Source organism: Microcaecilia unicolor, chromosome 1, assembly GCF_901765095.1.
Source record: "Microcaecilia unicolor chromosome 1, aMicUni1.1, whole genome shotgun sequence".
NCBI lineage: Eukaryota > Metazoa > Chordata > Amphibia > Gymnophiona > Siphonopidae > Microcaecilia > Microcaecilia unicolor.
The window spans coordinates 762,296,459-762,317,157 of record NC_044031.1 but is presented as its reverse complement, the minus strand read 5'-3'; the positions used below and the strand labels follow the sequence as shown (position 1 = coordinate 762,317,157).

The 20,699-nt window shown below is 46.8% G+C and overlaps 1 protein-coding gene across 3 annotated transcripts in view; it reads right to left on the bottom strand.

The window, feature by feature from the left end:
* Positions 1-12,734: 12,734 nt before the first annotated feature.
* Positions 12,735-20,699, bottom strand: part of LOC115459926 (methionyl-tRNA formyltransferase, mitochondrial-like) — a 95,968-nt gene continuing 88,003 nt past the window's right edge. For all 3 annotated transcript variants that reach the window (XM_030189766.1, XM_030189764.1, XM_030189765.1), the window contains 3 exons: positions 18,635-18,716; positions 18,482-18,549; positions 12,735-13,317 (listed from right to left, as the gene is read on the bottom strand). In XM_030189766.1, the coding sequence (XP_030045626.1) occupies positions 13,126-13,317; positions 18,482-18,549; positions 18,635-18,716 (342 nt within the window). In that variant the 3' untranslated portion in view covers positions 12,735-13,125. The remainder of the gene's footprint in view (positions 13,318-18,481; positions 18,550-18,634; positions 18,717-20,699) is intronic.

Here is a 20,699-nt window from a genome sequence, read left to right as displayed (position 1 = left end):
GATGGGTCGATCTCCCTGTGAGAAAAGGCTAAAGCGGCTAGGGCTCTTAAACTTGGAGAAAAGATGGTTGAGGAGAGATATGATAGAGGTCTATAAAATAATGAGTGGAGTGGAAAGGGTAGACGTGAAGCGTCTGTTTACTCTTTCCAAAAATACTAGGAATAGGGGACATTCAATGAAGCTACAAATTAGTACATTTAAAATGAATTCAAGAAAATGTTTCTTCACTCAACGTGCAATTAAACTCTGGAATTTGTTGCCAAAGAATTGGTAAAGGTGGTTAGCTTAGTGGGGTTTAAAAAAAAGGTTTGGCCGGTTTGCTAAAGGAAAAGTTCATACATCATTATTAAATGGACTTGGGGAAAATACACTGCTTATTACTAGGATAAGCTGCATACAATGTTTTGCACTTTTTTGGGGATCTTGCCAGGTATTTGTGACCTGGCTTGGCCACTGTTGGAAATAGGATGCTGGGCTTGATGGACCTTTGGTCTGTCCCAGTGTGGCAACAGTTATGTACTTATGTGCTTGGGATTCTGAATGGAATCTTGCTACTCTTTGGGGTTCCACATGGAATGTTGCTACACTGTGAAATTCTGCATGGAATCTTGTTATTCTTTAGAATTCTAGAATCTTGCTACTCTTTGGGGTTCTACATAGAATGTTGCTACTATTGGGTACTTGTGACCTGGATTGGCCACTGTTGGAAACAGGATGTTGGGCTTGATGGACCTTTGGTCTGTCCCAGTATGGCAATACTTATATACTTATGTAAATACCCCTAATGGTGTGGATAACATGAGGGAGGACTTAGTGAAGCTAGAGGAATGGTATGGAATTTGGCAGCTTAGATTTAATGCTAGAAAAATTTCAGGTTCATGGATTTTGGCTGCAAAAACCCAAGGGAACGGTACAGTTTAGTGGGTGAAGAACTTTTGTGCATTCAAGAAGAGTGGGATTTGGGTGTGATCATATGTGATGATTTTTAAAGTGGCCAAACAGGTAGAAAAGGCACCAGTGAAAGTTAGATGGATACTTGGTTGCAGAGGGAGAGGGATGGCCAGTAGATGATGTAGATGCCAGTGGAGGAGTGGCCTAGTGGTTAGGGTGGTGGACTTTGGTCCTGAGGAACTGAGTTCAATTCCCGGCACAGGCAGCTCCTTGTGACTCTGGGCAAGTCACTTAACCCTCCATTGCCTGCCGCACTGAGCCTGCCATGAGTGGGAAAGCGCGAGGTACAAATGTAACAAAAATAAATAAAAATAAATGTCCCTGTATGACTTCAGTGAGACCTCATGTAGAATATAGTGTACAATTCTGGAGACCGCACCTTCAAAAAGATATAAAACAGGATGGAGATGTTCCAGAGGGAGTCTACGAAAATGGTCAGCGGTGTTTGTCACAAAATGTACGGGGGCAGACTGAAAAATCTCAATATGTATACTTTGCAAGAAAGGCAAGAGATACAATAGAGAAATTAAAATACCTTCACAGCATAAATGCAGAGGATGTGAGTCTCTTTCAACTGAAAGGAAGCTCTGGAACGAGGGGGCATGGATGAAGATGAATAGGGACAGAGACTCGGAAGTAACCTGAGGAAATACTTCTTCATGGAAAAGGGTGGCGAATTTGAGAAACAGCCTCCTGGCGGAAGTGGTGATGAAAACTGTATCTGAATTAACGAGAGTTCAGGACAGGTACAAAGGATCTCTAAGGGACTAATGGTCTTTAGCTGCCTACGTTTCTTTCTAGAAATCTGTATATTTGTAGCAGTGTGAATATATGGATGTAGAGTCCTCTCTGTCACTAAACATATAACTGAACATCGCTGCTTTGTTGATAATTTTTAGGGTCTCCCTGCACCCCCCCCCCCCCTAAGCCAGGTGCTGTTTATATGGATAGTATTGGGCTGTTTAGCAATTTAAACAATCCAGTGTTATACATACTGTACTGTATAGTAACATAGTAGATGACGGCAGAAAAAGACCTGCACGGTCCATCCAGTCTGCCCAACAAGATAAATTCATATGTGCCATTTTTTTGTGTATACCTTACCTTGTTTTGTACCTATCTTTTTCAGGGCATAGACCGTATAAGTCTGCCCAGCACTATCCCCGCCTCCCAACCACCAGCCCCGCCTCCCAACCACTGGCTCTGGCACAGACCGTATAAGTCTGCCCAGCACTATCCCCGCCTCCCAACCACCAGCCCCGCCTCCCACCACCAGCTCTGGCACAGACCATATAAGTCTGCCCAGCACTATCCCCGCTTCCCAACCACCAGTCCTGCCTCCCACCACCGGCTGTGGCACAGACCGTCTAAGTCTGCTCAGCATTATCCCCGCCTCCCACCACCGGCTCTGGCACAGACCGTATAAGTCTGCCCAGCACTATCCCCGCCTCCCAACCACCAGCCCCGCCTCCCACCACCAGTTCTGGCACAGAACGTATAAGTCTGTCCAGCACTATCCCCGCCTCCCAACCGGCAGCCCCGCCTCCCAACCAGCAGCCCCGCCTCCCACCACCGGCTCTGGCACAGACCGTATAAGTCTGCCCAGCACTATCCCCGCTTCCCAACCACCAGCCCCGCCTCCCACCAGTTGGCTCTGGCACAGACCGTATAAGTCTTCCCAGCACTATCCCCGCCTCCCAACCACCAGCCCCGCCTCCCACAAGTTGGCTCTGGCACAGACCGTTTAAGTCTGCCCAGCACTATCCCCGCCTCCCAACCACCAGCCCCACCTCCCACCAGTTGGCTCTGGCACAGACCGTATAAGTCTGGCCAGCACTATCCACGCCTCCCAACCACCAGCCCCTCCTCCCACCAGTTGGCTCTGGCACAGACCGTATAAGTCTGCCCAGCACTATCCCCGCCTCCCAACCACCAGCCCCGCCTCCCACCACCGGCTCTGGCACAGACCGTATAAGTCTGCCCAGCACTATCCCTGCCTCCAAACCACCAGCCCCGCCTCCCACCACCAGTTCTGGCACAGACTAAGTCTGCCCAGCACTATCCCCGCCTCCCAACCACCAGCCCCGCCTCCCACCACCAGCTCTGGCACAGACCGTATAAGTCTGCCCAGCACTATCCCTGCCTCCCAACCACCAGCCCCGCCTCCCACCACCAGTTCTGGCACAGACTAAGTCTGCCCAGCACTATCCCCGCCTCCCACCACCGGCTCTGGCACAGACCGTATAAGTCTGCCCAGCACTATCCCCGCCTCCCAACTACCAGTCCCGCCTCCCACCACCGGCTCTGGCACAGACCGTATAAGTCCGCCCAGTACTATCCCTGCCTCCCACCACCGGCTCTGGCACAGACCATATAAGTCTGCCCAGCACTATCCCCGCCTCCCAACTACCAGTCCCGCCTCCCACCACCGGCTCTGGCACAGACCGTATAAGTCCGCCCAGTACTATCCCTGCCTCCCACCACCGGCTCTGGCACAGACCGTATAAGTCTGCCCAGCACTATCCCCGCCTCCCAACTACCATTCCCGCCTCCCACCACCGGCTCTGGCACAGACCGTATAAGTCCGCCCAGTACTATCCCCGCCTCCCACCACCGGCTCTGGCACAGACCGTATAAGCCTGCCCAGCACTATCCCCGCCTCCCACCAGTTGGCTCTGGCACAGACCGTATAAGTCTGGCCAGCACTATCCCCGCCTCCCAACCACCAGCCCCACCTCCCACCAGTTGGCTCTGGCACAGACCGTATAAGTCCGCCCAGCACTATCCCCACCTCCCACCAGTTGGCTCTGGCACAGACCGTATAAGTCTGCCCAGCACTATCCCCGCCTCCCACCACCGGCTCTGGCACAGACTCTATGTCTGCCCAGCACTATCTCCGCCTCCCACCACCGGCTCTGGCACAGACTGTATAAGTCTGCCCAGCACTATCCCCGCCTCCCACCACCAGTTCTGGCACAGACCGTGTAAGTCTGCCCAGCATTATCCCCACCTCCCAACCACCAGTACTGCCTCCCACCACCGGCTCTGGCACAGACCGTCTAAGTCTGCCCAGCATTATCCCCGCCTCCCACCACCGGCTCTGGCACAGACCGTATAAGTCTGCCCAGCACTATCCCCGCCTCCCAACCACCAGCCCCGCCTCCCACCACCAGTTCTGGCACAGACCGTATAAGTCTGCCCAGCACTATCCCCGCCTCCCAACCAGCAGCCCCGCCTCCCTCCCACCACCGGCTCTGGCACAGACCGTATGTCCGCCCAGTACTATCCCCGCCTCCCACCACCGGCTCTGCCATCCAATCTCGGCTAAGCTCCTGAGGATTGGATGGCAGAGCCTGTTTAGCAATTTAAACAATCCAGTGTTATACATACCGTACTGTATATGTTTTAATAATATACGGAGTGAATTACCACCTGGTGCCCAAGGCCTATCTCCCTTTGAATATCAGTCTCTCTTATTTCTAAAGGTACGTGATAACTGAATAAAATAAAGAAGGTGTTTGAGATGTGATGGTCTCCGGCAGTAGTTCACTACCTGAACACATTTATTGACAAAAGCTTCCCAGTGACTTTCTCTTACCCAGATTACCAGAGAGGCAAATCCATATGCCTGTCTGACACTGCTTATATGCTGCTGCCAGTTTCGTTCTGATGGTGGTCTGTGTCCTCGTGACTAGTGTGGTTTATGTTTATTTAGAGGCTTGATATATTGCTTTAGCCAAGAGGTCAAAGCAGCTTACAATGAAAACAGTTCAACACAAATTTAAGAAAAGAACTCCATTAAAAATAGAAAAGAATCTATCATGCAATCTAAATTCCATAGCATCCCACAGATCCTGTAGACTAGGGTCCAGCACGTCCCATTGTGATGAAATGAGCACTTTCATAGCCTCATGAATATGAAAAGATTTTGGGGGACTCTCGGTCCCCGACATAATAGGAGTAGGCACCACCAGATATACCCTGAACCTGGGGGACAGGCCAGGAGCCAGAACAATCTAGACCTGCAGGGGGGGGGGGAACCCCCTTTTCACTTGCAGAGGTTAAGGTGGCTGCACGTGATCACATATAGCAACCTCTGAAGTTCTATCTCCACCTGCTGGTAGAGGGACATAACCCCACAAGTCTCTGGATTGATCTGTTGGGACTATGGAAAGAAAATTATTAGGTAAGGACTGATATAATATATACAGTGGGGGAAATAAGTATTTGATCCCTTGCTGATTTTGTAAGTTTGCCCACTGACAAAGACATGAGCAGCCCATAATTGAAGGGTAGGTTATTGGTAACAGTGAGAGATAGCACATCACAAATTAAATCCGGAAAATCACATTGTGGAAAGTATATGAATTTATTTGCATTCTGCAGAGGGAAATAAGTATTTGATCCCCCATCAACCAGTAAGAGATCTGGCCCCTACAGACCAGGTAGATGCTCCAAATCAACTCGTTACCTGCATGACAGACAGCTGTCGGCAATGGTCACCTGTATGAAAGACACCTGTCCACAGACTCAGTGAATCAGTCAGACTCTAACCTCTACAAAATGGCCAAGAGCAAGGAGCTGTCTAAGGATGTCAGGGACAAGATCATACACCTGCACAAGGCTGGAATGGGCTACAAAACCATCAGTAAGACGCTGGGCGAGAAGGAGACAACTGTTGGTGCCATAGTAAGAAAATGGAAGAAGTACAAAATGACTGTCAATCGACAAAGATCTGGGGCTCCACGCAAAATCTCACCTCGTGGGGTATCCTTGATCATGAGGAAGGTTAGAAATCAGCCTACAACTACAAGGGGGGAACTTGTCAATGATCTCAAGGCAGCTGGGACCACTGTCACCACGAAAACCATTGGTAACACATTACGACATAACGGATTGCAATCCTGCAGTGCCCGCAAGGTCCCCCTGCTCCGGAAGGCACATGTGACGGCCCGTCTGAAGTTTGCCAGTGAACACCTGGATGATGCCGAGAGTGATTGGGAGAAGGTGCTGTGGTCAGATGAGACAAAAATTGAGCTCTTTGGCATGAACTCAACTCGCCGTGTTTGGAGGAAGAGAAATGCTGCCTATGACCCAAAGAACACCGTCCCCACTGTCAAGCATGGAGGTGGAAATGTTATGTTTTGGGGGTGTTTCTCAGCTAAGGGCACAGGACTACTTCACCGCATCAATGGGAGAATGGATGGGGCCATGTACCGTACAATTCTGAGTGACAACCTCCTTCCCTCCGCCAGGGCCTTAAAAATGGGTCGTGGCTGGGTCTTCCAGCACGACAATGACCCAAAACATACAGCCAAGGCAACAAAGGAGTGGCTCAGGAAGAAGCACATTAGGGTCATGGAGTGGCCTAGCCAGTCACCAGACCTTAATCCCATTGAAAACTTATGGAGGGAGCTGAAGCTGCGAGTTGCCAAGCGACAGCCCAGAACTCTTAATGATTTAGAGATGATCTGCAAAGAGGAGTGGACCAAAATTCCTCCTGACATGTGTGCAAACCTCATCATCAACTACAGAAGACGTATGACCGCTGTGCTTGCCAACAAGGGTTTTGCCACCAAGTATTAGGTCTTGTTTGCCAGAGGGATTAAATACTTATTTCCCTCTGCAGAATGCAAATAAATTCATATACTTTCCACAATTTGATTTTCCGGATTTAATTTGTGATGTGCTATCTCTCACTGTTACCAATAACCTACCCTTCAATTATGGGCTGCTCATGTCTTTGTCAGTGGGCAAACTTACAAAATCAGCAAGGGATCAAATACTTATTTCCCCCACTGTATATATATATATAGGGTTTATTGAAGATACTTGGCTCTTGAGTTGCCTATATAGGGAAAGTGCGCTCAGGGATGGGTAGGGAGGGACTATAAAGTCAGGATGAAGACAGATTTAGCAACATTTCAGAGGCCAGAACCTCTGCAAGTGAAAAGGGGGTTTGGGGTCCCCCCCCCCTCCTTATAGGATAGATGGAGGTAAAGTTAACAAATTATCAAGGAATATTAAGAGAAGGGCACACATGTATGAACATATTAGAATCTCTGAATCAAATCAAACTATAATCTGAAAATTCAATGCTTAGCTCTCTGGCAGCACTCCAAAGCAAAACTGTTCAGGATTTACAGAGCTCTACAGAGCTGAGTGCTTTCTCTTTCATGGTCCACATAAGAGGGGAGGTGGTTTCCAAAGCTCCCATTGCTTGCTGGATCAAGGCAGCTACTGAGGCTGCTTATATTCTTTTTATTTTTTTATTTATAAGTTTACAGTATATTACAAGACAATGTTAACACATCGAAATGTATGGATTTGAAATATAATTACACATATTTATATAAGAAAAAGAATCCTAATTATTTGTCCACAACAAATGGGGCCAAGATAAGGAAATCTAATTTTTTAAACAAGAAATAATTATATTAAAAAAAAAATAAACTGGAAGAACGTCAAGACTCTGCAGCCTAGTCAGTACACCGAAGTTGGGGAGGTCATCACAGGAGTATCACGTATACTTTCCTTAGCAATAATGAAATCTCTTAATTTCACAGGACAAAAAAAAAAAGATAATTAACCTCATTTAAAGATATCAAACATCTACATGGGTATCTAAGCACAAAAGTTCCACCCAGTGAAAGGACTCTTGGCTTAAGTGCCAATAATATCTCCCTTCTCCTGGACTGAGTTTCTTTAGCAAAATCCGGGAAAATACGAACTTTCTCGCCCATAAAATTAATATTCATTTTTCTGAAATAAGACCTCAAGATAGAACTTTTATCAGAGTCCAAAGCAAATGTCACAAGCAATGTAGCTCGGTCTGAAATTTCAGACCGCTCTAGAAAATCAGTCAGATTATCTTGAGGAGTTTCTGGTTCAATAGTAGTAACTGGAGATTTTTTGATATACTGCGTTTTAGTCACCATAGGGTGGCTTTCGACAGGAATATCCAGAACTTCCAAAAAGTATTTTTTCAATAATTCAGTTGATGTTATAAATGCAGAAGTAGGAAAATTAAGTATTCGAAGATTATTTCTTCTATTCTGGTTTTCTATATACTCCAATTTCCTAGCTTGGATTTTGTTCTCTTTTATGGTAGCCACCACTGTTGTTTGAATAGACTGTAATCTAGAATCAACATTTGAAAATTTTTCTTGATCCAGTCTAGTGGTGTGCTGCTCAGATTTTTCCTTCAATTGTCTTATTTCAGTCTGAGTAGCATTAAACATACGTTGAAGGGATATATTCAGTCCCTTTATGGCCTCCCATATCACATCCATAGTGATTACTGCAGGCTTCTCGACACCACCTCCTCCTAACCCAGAAAACAACGCTTCATGGGTTAGGGCTAGGGGAAAATATCCCCCTGACGCTGTATTTGTACCTGGAGTAGAGGCCTGGACCGGACCTCCTACCGCCGATGTTAGGTCGACCTCACCGGACGCCTGTTCCAGCAGCGCTACCTCCCGTCCGCCTCTGCTTCCAGGTTGTGGCGGGGTCAGTCCTGCAAGAGGGCTAAGAGTAGCGCCCTCGGTACTGTGCTCCGTAGCTGCCACTTTGGAGATTCTAGAGGCAGTTTCTATCGGTCCCGGTGGACGGATTCCAAATGTTTCCAGCGTGGGTTGCACCAAGGCGGGACCAGAAACAGCGCTCGAGGAGGTAGGAGCCACTGTTTTTCCTTTCCTCTTCCCCATTTCTCACGGGGAGCGCTCCTTGGGGCAAACTCAAGACAGGAAATCACCAGAGCTCTCGTTCATACATCCAGTGTGGTGGCCCAGGCTGCTTATATTCTAGCCAACAAAGTGGTTCCAGTGAGCCTTTGGGCTCATTTGACTCGGGCCTAGGCTCCTTCCTCAGCGGAGGCTCGTGCTGTTTCTCCAGAGGACATCAGCCAGGCAGCGACTTGATTCTCTCTGCATTTCTTTGTGAAGTTCTACAAGCTGGATTTGTTGGCCAGGGGGACAGCATCTTTGGCAGAATGGTAGTTCAGGAAGCTTTAAGTCTTCTTTCTGCCCAGATGTATGTGTTTTCATATATACCACTGGTGTGGACTGGTCTAGCAGGAATGTGACACTTACTTATTACATTTCCTTTCGTTGAGTCTTGCTAGACCAGGCCACTTCCCACCCTGGAAGACTAAAGAATTTCTCTGGTGTCTGTGTGGGAGACTATGGACTTGTGCCATGCCTTTGGAAGTTGTTCATGGTTATTTTGTGTTTGTAATGTTTCAGAGGGTTTTCTCTTGGGTTTGGACTTTAGTCTTGTTTAAGCTTGGTTACAGATATACTGACTAGGTCCAGGCTGCATCTGCTGTTCTACTGTCTGTTCTTTCTCTACCTCCACCTGCTGGTTGGGGGACATAATCCACTAGTGTGGACTGAACGAGCAGGACTTAAGGAAGGGAAATTAACAAGTAAGAATAAATTTCATTCTTGTGCTACTTTGAACAACTTTGTGTGATGGTTTGGTGCCTTTTCTTATCAGTGCCCAATGCTTCTATATGTTTCTCAGAGTAAAATGCTAATTTGAACTCAGTACAAAAAAAAGAGCAAAAGCCAAGAAGCTTGTCACGTAAATATTATATAGTACTGATGAAAAGTACTCGCGACAGGATTGTGAAAAATTACAGAAGGACCTTACGAGACTGGGAGACTGGGCGGCTAAATGGCAGATGACGTTTAATGTGAGCAAGTGCAAGGTGATGCATGTGGGAAAAAAGAACCCGAATTATAGCTACGTCATGCAAGGTTCCACGTTAGGAGTTACGGACCAAGAAAGGGATCTGGGTGTCGTCGTCGATAACACACTGAAACCTTCTGCTCAGTGTGCTGCTGCGGCTAGGAAAGCGAATAGAATGTTGGGTATTATTAGGAAAGGTATGGAAAACAAGTGTGAGGATGTTATAATGCCGTTGTATTGCTCCATTGTGCGACCGCACCTTGAGTATTGTGTTCAATTCTGGTCGCCGCATCTCAAGAAAGATATAGTAGAATTGGAAAAGGTGCAGCGAAGGGCGACTAAAATGATAGCGGGGATGGGACGACTTCCCTATGAAGAAAGACTAAGGAGGCTAGGGCTATACAGCTTGGAGAAGAGACGGCTGAGGGGAGACATGATAGAGGTATATAAAATAATGAGTGGAGTGGAACAGGTGGATGTGAAGCGTCTGTTCACGCTTTCCAAAAATACTAGGACTAGGGGGCATGCGATGAAACTACAGTGTAGTAAATTTAAAACAAATCGGAGAAAATTTTTCTTCACCCAACGTGTAATTAAACTCTGGAATTCATTGCCGGAGAATGTGGTGAAGGCGGTTAGCTTAGAAGAGTTTAAAAAGGGGTTGGACGGTTTCCTAAAGGACAAGTCCATAAACCGCTACTAAACAGACTTGGAAAAATCCAAAATTCCAGGAATAACATGTATAGAATGTTTGTACGTTTGGGAAGCTCGCCAGGTGCCCTTGGCCTGGATTGGCCGCTGTCGTGGACAGGATGCTGGGCTCGATGGACCTTTGGTCTTTTCCCAGTGTGGCATTACTTATGTACTTATGTCCTCTACGTGGCTCACTTTTATTACATAGAGCAGTGATTTAACCTATTGTGATGTCATAGTGGCTCATTCCACCAATAAGAGCCAACCTCATTAGTGATGTCACAATGGCTTGATTGTATAGAATGTTTGTACGTTTGGGAAGCTCGCCAGGTGCCCTTGGCCTGGATTGGCTGCTGTCGTGGACAGGATGCTGGGCTCGATGGACCCTTGGTCTTTTCCCAGTGTGGCATTACTTATGTACTTATGTATAAAGTATCATATTCTTCATACACTAAGTAGGCAACAGTCAAGAGATCTATACAAATAAACTCATTTATCCACATAACACTGTGGGCTGATATATTGCCCCCTTTTCTGCACATACAAAGTACAGATGTGTACTTTTACCTGCCAAAGAAATACAGTGAGGTCAGACTAAGGAAAATATGCACAGCGATTATATAATCAAATCTGTGTGCGTGACTTACAGCAAGTATTTTACTTCAATGCTAGCCCAAAAGTGAACAGTGGTTAAATTGCAGCAGCAGGACTGCAGGTCCTGGAACCACTTGATTTACGGCCCTCTAAGCACTCAGCAATTAAGAAGCATCTATTAGGTTACAAGAAAACCAGTACCTGCTGATCTATAGCTCTGGCAAACTCATTTATTCACCAGCAGAGGCCCAGTTGCACATTTCTGAAGGGTCATTTTTCAGTATTCAGAGCACAGAAACAAATTGCTCACAGTGGTGGCTCAGGATTGAGGTTTTGTTTTGTTGCTCCAAGGTCAGAGAAATGGTTTCCCTGTGTCTTGAGTTTTCCAGATCTCAGTCACAGCCAAAAACTCTAGGATAGTGCTGTCTGATTCACTCAAAATTTCTTTCGATTCGATTTGCTCATCTGAATTATTTTTTTCCATTCAATTTGATGGTATTCAGCTTAACTGAAATATAGGAGACCATAGCCTCAGATCCAACAGACAGAGTAACACAAACAGGCAGCAGTAATTGAACATTTTAAACATTTAAGAAAGCATTTGTGATGACAGGTTAAACTGCACCAGCCTCTAACTTCTCTAAAATGTCAACACTATCTCCACAATTTTTTTTTTCTTAAAAAAACTCTTTAACACAGAACAATAACAAAAAAAAGTATGTAAGGACTAGATCAGGAGCAGAACTTCTGTATGAAGGAAGCCCTTCCCTCACTATTCATAGCTCTCTATGAATTAGCAGTAATAAAAAAAGGCAAGTGCATTTTTATAATATACCACTACATTCAACAAAACAAAAGGAGCAAGTTCCCACGTGCCATCTTTTTCTTTTAATGCAGTCCATTGGTTTGAAGACTTATCCAAAACGTATTAACATAATCGCGTTTGCATTTGGGTAATAACCGAGAAACTGTTGTTATCAAATTATAATAGGGAGCTTGACATCGACTCAGTTTCATCTATATATAAACACACGACCAGGAGACAAAGATTAACAGCACCCCCCCCCCCCAAAAAAAACCCAAAAACAAAACATGCCTTTTATAACCAAGAATTGAAGAAATAAATAAATACATATTATGGAAAGAAAATCTCTGCACGAATATAACAGGTGCTAGGGTGTCTCTATAACCAGCCCCTCCAAATGGTACTGTGACACATTTAAAACAAATGACTACTCTACCTATGAAAAGTTATTCTGTTATTATACTTCCTCTGTGTACATCTGTATGCTACAGAAGCTGGCATGTTTGAAAATACAAGTGAGATTAAATAAAAATACTACCAGAAATAAAGAACGACAACATGGATGCAGCAGCTCATAGGTTAGTTTGCGCTGAGTGTATGGGGATGACGGCTGCACAGGGGAGGGGAAACTGAGACTACAATGACTATCCATTGGTGGCTTGGTGCTGCTCCCCTGTTGTCACTTCCTCCTGTGCCAGGGCAGAGCCAGCTCCAATAGAGATACCAGCCCTGAGTTAGTTTATCTTTTTTTTTTTTTTTTTACTTTACATTTTTTATTAACAAACTTAATATTGTATTACATATAACCATATACAAAATCTTTTACCCCTCCCGCTCCCTCCATCCCTCTCCCCCCCCCCACCCTCCCCTTCCCCCCTCTGTCCTTTTTTTTTTTTTTTTATTCTTAAGTCATTTGGGTTAGTTCCCGAAGCTGAGTCCATAACTCAGATGTTTCTGCCCATTCTTTTGTCCGTGAGCTTCTCCAATCAGGGCCAACTTCAAAATCCAGTCCCTCTCAGGTGGCGCTTCCGCCTGTTTCCAATGTCTCGCAAGTTAGTTTATCTTCTTGTCGCCGCTGCTATTGACAGTGAGCGTGAGGGAGGGAGTGGGAAGCAGCAGTGGCTTGGTGACAGCGGGAGGGAGGTGGGGATGTCTTGAATCAGGACTCCCGATTTTTTTTCTGAATCGAACGGATTGAATCAAAACGAATTGACTCGAACGTGAATTGGACAGATTAATGGATGCTAAGAAGCCTTTTGAAGGAGCCTGTTAGAGCTGCAAAGTCCATCACCAAGTCCTTTAAACACTCGTTCTCTTCAGCAACATTGCTGCAAATTTTAGCAGTCGAACCTTCTGCCCCCCCCCCCCCCCCCAGTCACAGGTATGCTGCATCATAAGTGAACACCCTCTTGCTTCTTGGAGGATTTCTTCACCTTCGGTGCTAGTCTGAGCGTGTGAAATCGGCAGGTCTCTAGCGGGGCTTGCGCTGTCTGCTGGAACCAGGGATGCAAATAACCGTTGTAGAAATCAGCAGCCGAAAGTTTCTTCTTTAATACCACAGTTCTGACGCCCACCCAGCCGTCCTAAAAATGTAAAGGACATCAGTGAAAAATTAGCCTAGCGAGGTTATGAAATCATCTGAAATAATAAACTTCCCCAACACCCATAAAACTAATTTGCAGAACAGCTTGCTCCGAAGATCTGAAAAGGAACACCAGTGTTATCAGACACACCATGCTGGTCCCAGAAATAAACAGTGTGGAGCTGAGCTTTTACGGTACAGTGGGGTCTCCCCTCGAACACACATTTAGCAGTTACTCCATCAAAATCACTATTTTTATTTTTGTTAGATTTGTACCCCGCACTTTTCCCACTCATGGCAGGCTCTATGCAGCGGGCAATGGAGGGTTAAGTGACTTGCCCAGAGTCACAAGGAGCTGCCTGTGCCTGAAGTGGGAATCGAACTCAGTTCCTCAGGACCAATGTCCACCACTCTAACCACTAGGCCACTCCTCCACTGTTGCTACTATTTGAGATTCTACATGGAATGTTGCTATTCCACTAGAAGTCGGCCCTTGCAGATCGCCAATGTGGCCGCGCAGGCTTCTGCTTCTGAGTCTGACGTCCTGCACGTACGTGCAGGACGTCAGACTCACAGAAACAGAAGCCTGCGCAGCCTTCTACATGGAATGTTGCTAGTGGAATAGCAACATTCCATGTAGAATCTCCAATAGTAGCAACATTCCATGTAGAATCTCAAAGAGTAGCAACATTCCATGTAGAATCTCCAATAGTGGGAATCGAACTCAGTTCCTCAGGACCAAAGTCCACCACCCTAACCACTAGGCCACTCCTCCACTGTTGCTACTATTTGAGATTCTACATGGAATGTTGCTATTCCACTAGAAGTCGGCCCTTGCAGATCGCCAATGTGGCCGCGCAGGCTTCTGCTTCTGTGAGTCTGACGTCCTGCACGTACGTGCAGGACGTCAGACTCACAGAAACAGAAGCCTGCGCAGCCTTCTACATGGAATGTTGCTAGTGGAATAGCAACATTCCATGTAGAATCTCCAATAGTAGCAACATTCCATGTAGAATCTCAAAGAGTAGCAACATTCCATGTAGAATCTCCAATAGTGGGAATCGAACTCAGTTCCTCAGGACCAAAGTCCACCACCCTAACCACTAGGCCACTCCTCCACTGTTGCTACTATTTGAGATTCTACATGGAATGTTGCTATTCCACTAGCAACATTCCATGTAGAAGTCGGCCCTTGTAGATCACTAATGTGGCCGCGCAGGCTTCTGCTTCTGTGAGTCTGACGTCCTGCACGTACGTGCAGGACGTCAGACTCACATAAGCAGAAGCCTGCGCAGCCTTCTACATGGAATGTTGCTAGTGGAATAGCAACATTCCATGTAGAATCTCCAATAGTAGCAACATTCCATGTAGAATCTCCAATAGTGGGAATCGAACTCAGTTCCTCAGGACCAAAGTCCACCACTCTAACCACTAGGCCACTCCTCCACTGTTGCTACTATTTGAGATTCTACATGGAATGTTGCTATTCCACTAGAAGTCGGCCCTTGCAGATCGCCAATGTGGCCGCGCAGGCTTCTGCTTCTGTGAGTCTGACGTCAGACTCACAGAAACAGAAGCCTGCGCAGCCTTCTATATGGAATGTTGCTAGTGGAATAGCAACATTCCATGTAGAATCTTCAAAAGTATCTATTTTATTTTTCTTACATTTGTACCCTGCACTTTCCCACTCATGGTAGGCTCAATGCGGCTTACATGGGGCAATGGAGGGTTAAGTGACTTGCCCAGAGTCACAAGGAGCTGCCTGTGCCTGAAGTGGGAATCGAACTCAGTTCCTCAGGACCAATGTCCACCACTCTAACCACTAGGCCACTCCTCCTCGGATGATAACGGTTTAATAATTTTTTTGTCAGTTCCAACACTTCAGATCTAAGTAAGCTGAAAGGTACTATCGTGGGCTACTCTCACCCTGATACAGCCTCATTACAGATGAAGCATAAAATTACAAAAGATGGATCTCAATTAACTGCGGTTCCACTTATAATTCTTGTAAATGCAGACAGATCCAAACTCTTTCCACTTGTTCAGCCTAATTCCTCTTTTTGTCAATCCACCAATCCAATACTGCATTCTCACTGTTGTACTTTATTAAAACGAAGCCTGGGAAGGGAAATTCTATGATCAGGTGCGCATATGAATCTAGAACAGTAGCGCCTACATAAGTGTATATTTACTGCAAGCGTGCCAGCAGGGCGCCTGAGCACTGTTCGGTAAATGCAGAGGGGCAGGGCTCCCAGTCACATGTGTAACTTATACAATACTTTAAGTTATGCATATCCTTGTCACATTTAAGCACCAGGTCTACAGGTGCATAAATGTTCGGCATGACGATACCAGGTATTCTAACACGAGCTCTAGGAGCCCAGATACCATTATAAAATAGGCTCCTCCCACACATCCTCAGGGTATTTAAATGGAGGTATCCAGTTGTAGAATTCCCCCCTTCCCCAGTGTTTCTGCTTGCTCACAGAAACTGAACGCGTAAAACATTCACACCTTCCAAAAATACTAGAACTAAGAGAACATAATGAAGCTACTAAGTAGTAAATCTAGAACAAAATGGAGAAAATATTTCTTCACTCAACTTTTAACGAAACTCTGGAATTTGTTGCTAGAGAATGTTGTAAAGCAGTTAGCTTAGCAGGGTTAAAAAGAAAAAAGGTTGTTTTCTAAAAGAAAAGTCCATAAGCCATTAAGGAACTGAGTTCAATTCCCACTTCAGGCACAGGCAGCTCCTTGTGACTCTGGGCAAGTCACTTAACCCTCCATTGCCCCGTGTAAGCCGCATTGAGCCTGCCATGAGTGGGAAAGCGCAGGGTACAAATGTAACAAAAATAAAATAGATACTATTGGAGATTCTACATGGAATGTTGCTACTATTGGACATTCTACATGGAATGTTGCTACTATTAGAGATTCTACATTGAATGTTGCTATTCCACTGTGCAGGCTTCTGATTCTGTGAGTCTGACATCCTGCACATATGTGCAGGACGTCAGACTCACAGAAGCAGAAGCCTGCGCAGCCACATTGGTGATCTGCAAGGGCCGACTTCTACATGGAATGTTGCTAGTAGAATCTCCAATAGTAGGAACAGTGGAGGAGTGGCCTAGTGGTTAGGGTGGTGGACTTTGGTCCTGGGGAACTGAGGAACTGAGTTCGATTCCCACTTCAGGCACAGGCAGCTCCTTGTGACTCTGGGCAAGTCACTTAACCCTCCATTGCCCCATGTAAGCCGCATTGAGCCTGCCATGAGTGGGAAAGCGCAGGGTACAAATGTAACAAAAATAAAATAGATACTATTGAAGATTCTACATGGAATGTTGCTACTATTGGAGATTCTACATGGAATGTTGCTATTCCATTAGCAACATTCCATGTAGAAGGCTGCGCAGGCTTCTGTTTCGGTGAGTCTGACGTCCTGCACATACGTGCAGGACGTCAGACTCACAGAAGCAGAAGCCTGCGCGGCCACATTGGTGATCTGCAAGGGCTGACTTCTACATGGAATGTTGCTAGTGGAATAGCAACATTCCATGTAGAATCTCAAATAGTAGCAACAGTGGAGGAGTGGCCTAGTAGTTAGGGTGGTGGACTTTGGTCCTGAGGAACTGAGTTTGATTCCCACTTCAGGCACAGGCAGCTCCTTGTGACTCTGGGCAAGTCACTTAACCCTCCATTGCCCCATGTAAGCCGCATTGAGCCTGCCATGAGTGGGAAAGCGCAGGGTACAAATGTAACAAGAATAAAATAGATACTATTGAAGATTCTACATGGAATGTTGCTACTATTGGAGATTCTACATGGAATGTTGCTATTCCATTAGCAACATTCCATGTAGAAGGCTGCGCAGGCTTCTGTTTCGGTGAGTCTGACGTCCTGCGGCCACATTGGTGATCTGCAAGGGCTGACTTCTACATGGAATGTTGCTAGTGGAATAGCAACATTCCATGTAGAATCTCAAATAGTAGCAACAGTGGAGGAGTGGCCTAGTGGTTAGGGTAGACAGTGGAGGACTGGCCTAGTGGTTAGGGTGGTGGACTTTGGTGCTGAGGAACTGAGTTTGATTCCCACTTCAGGCACAGGCAGCTCCTTGTGACTCTGGGCAAGTCACTTAACCCTCCATTGCCCCATGTAAGCCGCATTGAGCCTGCCATGAGTGGGAAAGCGCGGGGTACAAATGTAACAAAAATTATTAAGATGGACTTGGGAAAATCCACTGCTTATTCTTGGGGGGAAAAAAGCATAAAATCTGTTTTACTCTTTTGGGATCTTGTCAAGTACTTGTGACCTGGACTGGCCACTACTCAAAACAGGATATGGGGCTAATACGGTGATGCTTTTGCTCTTAGGTTTTAAGTACTGCCGGAATGCTTAACAGCAGACCAGAAGTGAGCACCAGCTCTTTCATCAGTTGCACCTTGTGCAAACCATAAACTAGATTAAACTTTTGTTATTTAATAATTTCCAAGCAAAAAAAATAAAATCCATTATCCACCTTTTGTAGCATGTCATATTAAATGTGCAATTTGAATATTGTACACTCCGGGGAAGAAGCTTCTAGCATCCACCAGGGGCGTAGCTACGTGGGGCCACGGGGGCATGGGCCCCCATAGTTTTGGCCCTGCCCCCCCCCGCCGACGACCCTCTCAACCTCCCACCACCAACCCTCCCCCGCTGCCGCCGTCACCATCGGGTACCTTTGCTGACGGGGGACCCCAACCCCCACCAGCCGAAGTCCTCTTCTCTGGCCCGGCCGCGTTGCTGATCTGCAAAGCTTCGTTCTGTTTCTGTGAGTCTGACGTACTGGGTTGGGGTCCCCCACCAGCAAAGGTACCTGACGGTGACGGTGGTGGCAGGGGAGGGCAAAGTTGGTGGTGGCGACGGCGGCAGGGGGTCAAATATGGCAGGGGGGGTCGGCGGTGCTAGGAGGGGGCTAAAATGTGCCCCCTCACCTTGGGCTCTGGACCCCCCTCCCGCCGAAGTCTGGCTACGCCCCTGGCATCCACCATGCAGACTTAATGGGTTTAAGGATGAAAGTATTTTGAAAACTGATCTTCTGTCCTTTTGCCACCTCTCTTCAAGCCTGTCATGGTTATAATGGAGTGAAAACGCTGCTGTCCTAGGAAACCATAGGCAAACCCTACCTTACAACAAACCAGCAATGTCTTTGTCTGTCTGTGATATCTTACTGCTCCTGGTGTCACCTGATGCACTGCAAAGAAACAGAGACATGCCACCCTTTTAGGTTTTTATCTTAACGAAGTTGACATTTAGCGACAATTGTAGCATAAATATACCTGCAAGGTTTGGGATATCAGGAACGTCCACAAAATCCAGCAGCTTAACCACAGTACCCATCCAGAGCGTCTGCAAGGGAAGCTGCCAACACAAATCATTTCACTACATGTCACTTTTCTAAGATGCAGGTTTACCAGCCAGCTTTCACTTTACCTGGAACAGCTGCCACTTGGGCTGGTGGTTGGGAGGCGGGGATAGTGCTGGGCAGACTTATACAGTCTGTGCCAGAGCTGGTGGTGGGAGGCGGGGCTGGTAGTTGGGAGGCGGGAATAGTGCTGGGCAGACTTATACAGTCTGTGCCAGAGCTGGTGGTGGGAGGCGGGGCTGGTAGTTGGGAGGCGGGAATAGTGCTGGGCAGACTTATACAGTCTGTGCCAGAGCTGGTGGTGGGAGGCGAGGCTGGTAGTTGGGAGGCGGGGATAGTGCTGGGCAGACTTATACAGTCTGTGCCAGAGCTGGTGGTGGGAGGCGGGGCTGGTAGTTGGGAGGCGGGAATAGTGCTGGGCAGACTTATACAGTCTGTGCCAGAGCTGGTGGTGGGAGGCGGGGCTGGTAGTTGGGAGGCGGGAATAGTGCTGGGCAGACTTATACGGTCTGTGCCAGAGCTGGTGGTGGGAGGCGGGGCTGGTGGTTGGGAGGCGGGGATAGTGCTGGGCAGACTTATACTGTCTGTGCCAGAGCTGGTGGTGGGAGGCGGGGCTGGTGGTTGGGAGGCGGGGATAGTGCTGGGCAGACTTATACGATCTGTGCGAGAGCTGGTGGTGGGAGGCGGGGATAGTGCTGGCCAGACTTATACGGTCTGTGCCTTGAAGAGGACAAATAAAAAGTAGCACATATGAATTTATCTTGTTGGGCAGACTGGATGGACGGTGCAGGTCTTTTTCTGCCGTCATCTACTATGTTACTCGTGGTCATGCAAAGAGCACATTTGGGGTTCCTCTGGGCAGAGAACACAGGTACACGGCAGCACATGAAAGTAGACGGAAAGATCAGGAAATTCATCTCTGCCACATACTTTCACTCCCCTAACTTTTTTTCACCCATCTGTGGCGCAGGTAAAAGTATCCTTAAGGCCTAATTTACTTGAATGTGGGAAGATTTTACACAGGTGCCAAACCTCTATACTAACTCTTAGAAGTATTTCCAGCACTCCTGGGAGGGCTGCTGTGCAGTTAACACAGCTCAAAGCTTGTTACCACATATGAACAGCCTAACAGTTAGCTACAGTTTTGAAGGTTACCACATTATTTGCTCTTAAAATATGTGAAGGCCTCACAGGGGCCTAGTCCTAGCTTACTGTATAAAAGCACTAAAATTTTTTAGATAAACTGGCAGAAATCTGTACCAGACTGAAGTGGTGGATACATCTGCCTGCACGACAGTAGGTACCTGTGAATTGACCAAACTCTGCCCCAGGACACGCTACCCATGGGTTATGTAAACATATGTGCCATATGGATACCTTACGTGCTTTTACATGCAAAACCCACACAGTAAGTTCATAAAAGCCATTTTATGCAGGAAAGTTCATAAATCACTCTGGAATACAATTACCCTGTTCCTCAGAAGCAGGATTTGTTACAAGCAGGGAACACTATTGTACTCTGGCTAAAAACATGCTCACTCTAAAAATGGGCCAATCAGATAACAGGGGATGCAGGTCTGTCAGTACTCGGGTCCAGTCACACACTACTCACCTCTCTCCAACCCCACAAACCCATCCCTTCAATCCCACTCACTGGCACTGGGTCCGTCATACCCATCCCTTCAATCCCACTCACTGGCATTTGGTTCGTCATACCCATCCCTTCAATCCCACTCACACCCATCCCTTCAATCCCACTCACTGGCATTTGGTCCTTCGCGCCCATCCCTTCAATCCCACTCACTGGCATTTGGTCCGTCATACCCATCCCTTCAATCCCACTCACTGGCATTGGGTCCGTCATCACACCCATCCCTTCAGTCCCACTCACTGGCATTTGGTCCATCGTCATACCCATCCCTTCAATCCCACTCACTGCCATTTGGTCCGTCATACCCATCCCTTCAATCCCACTCACA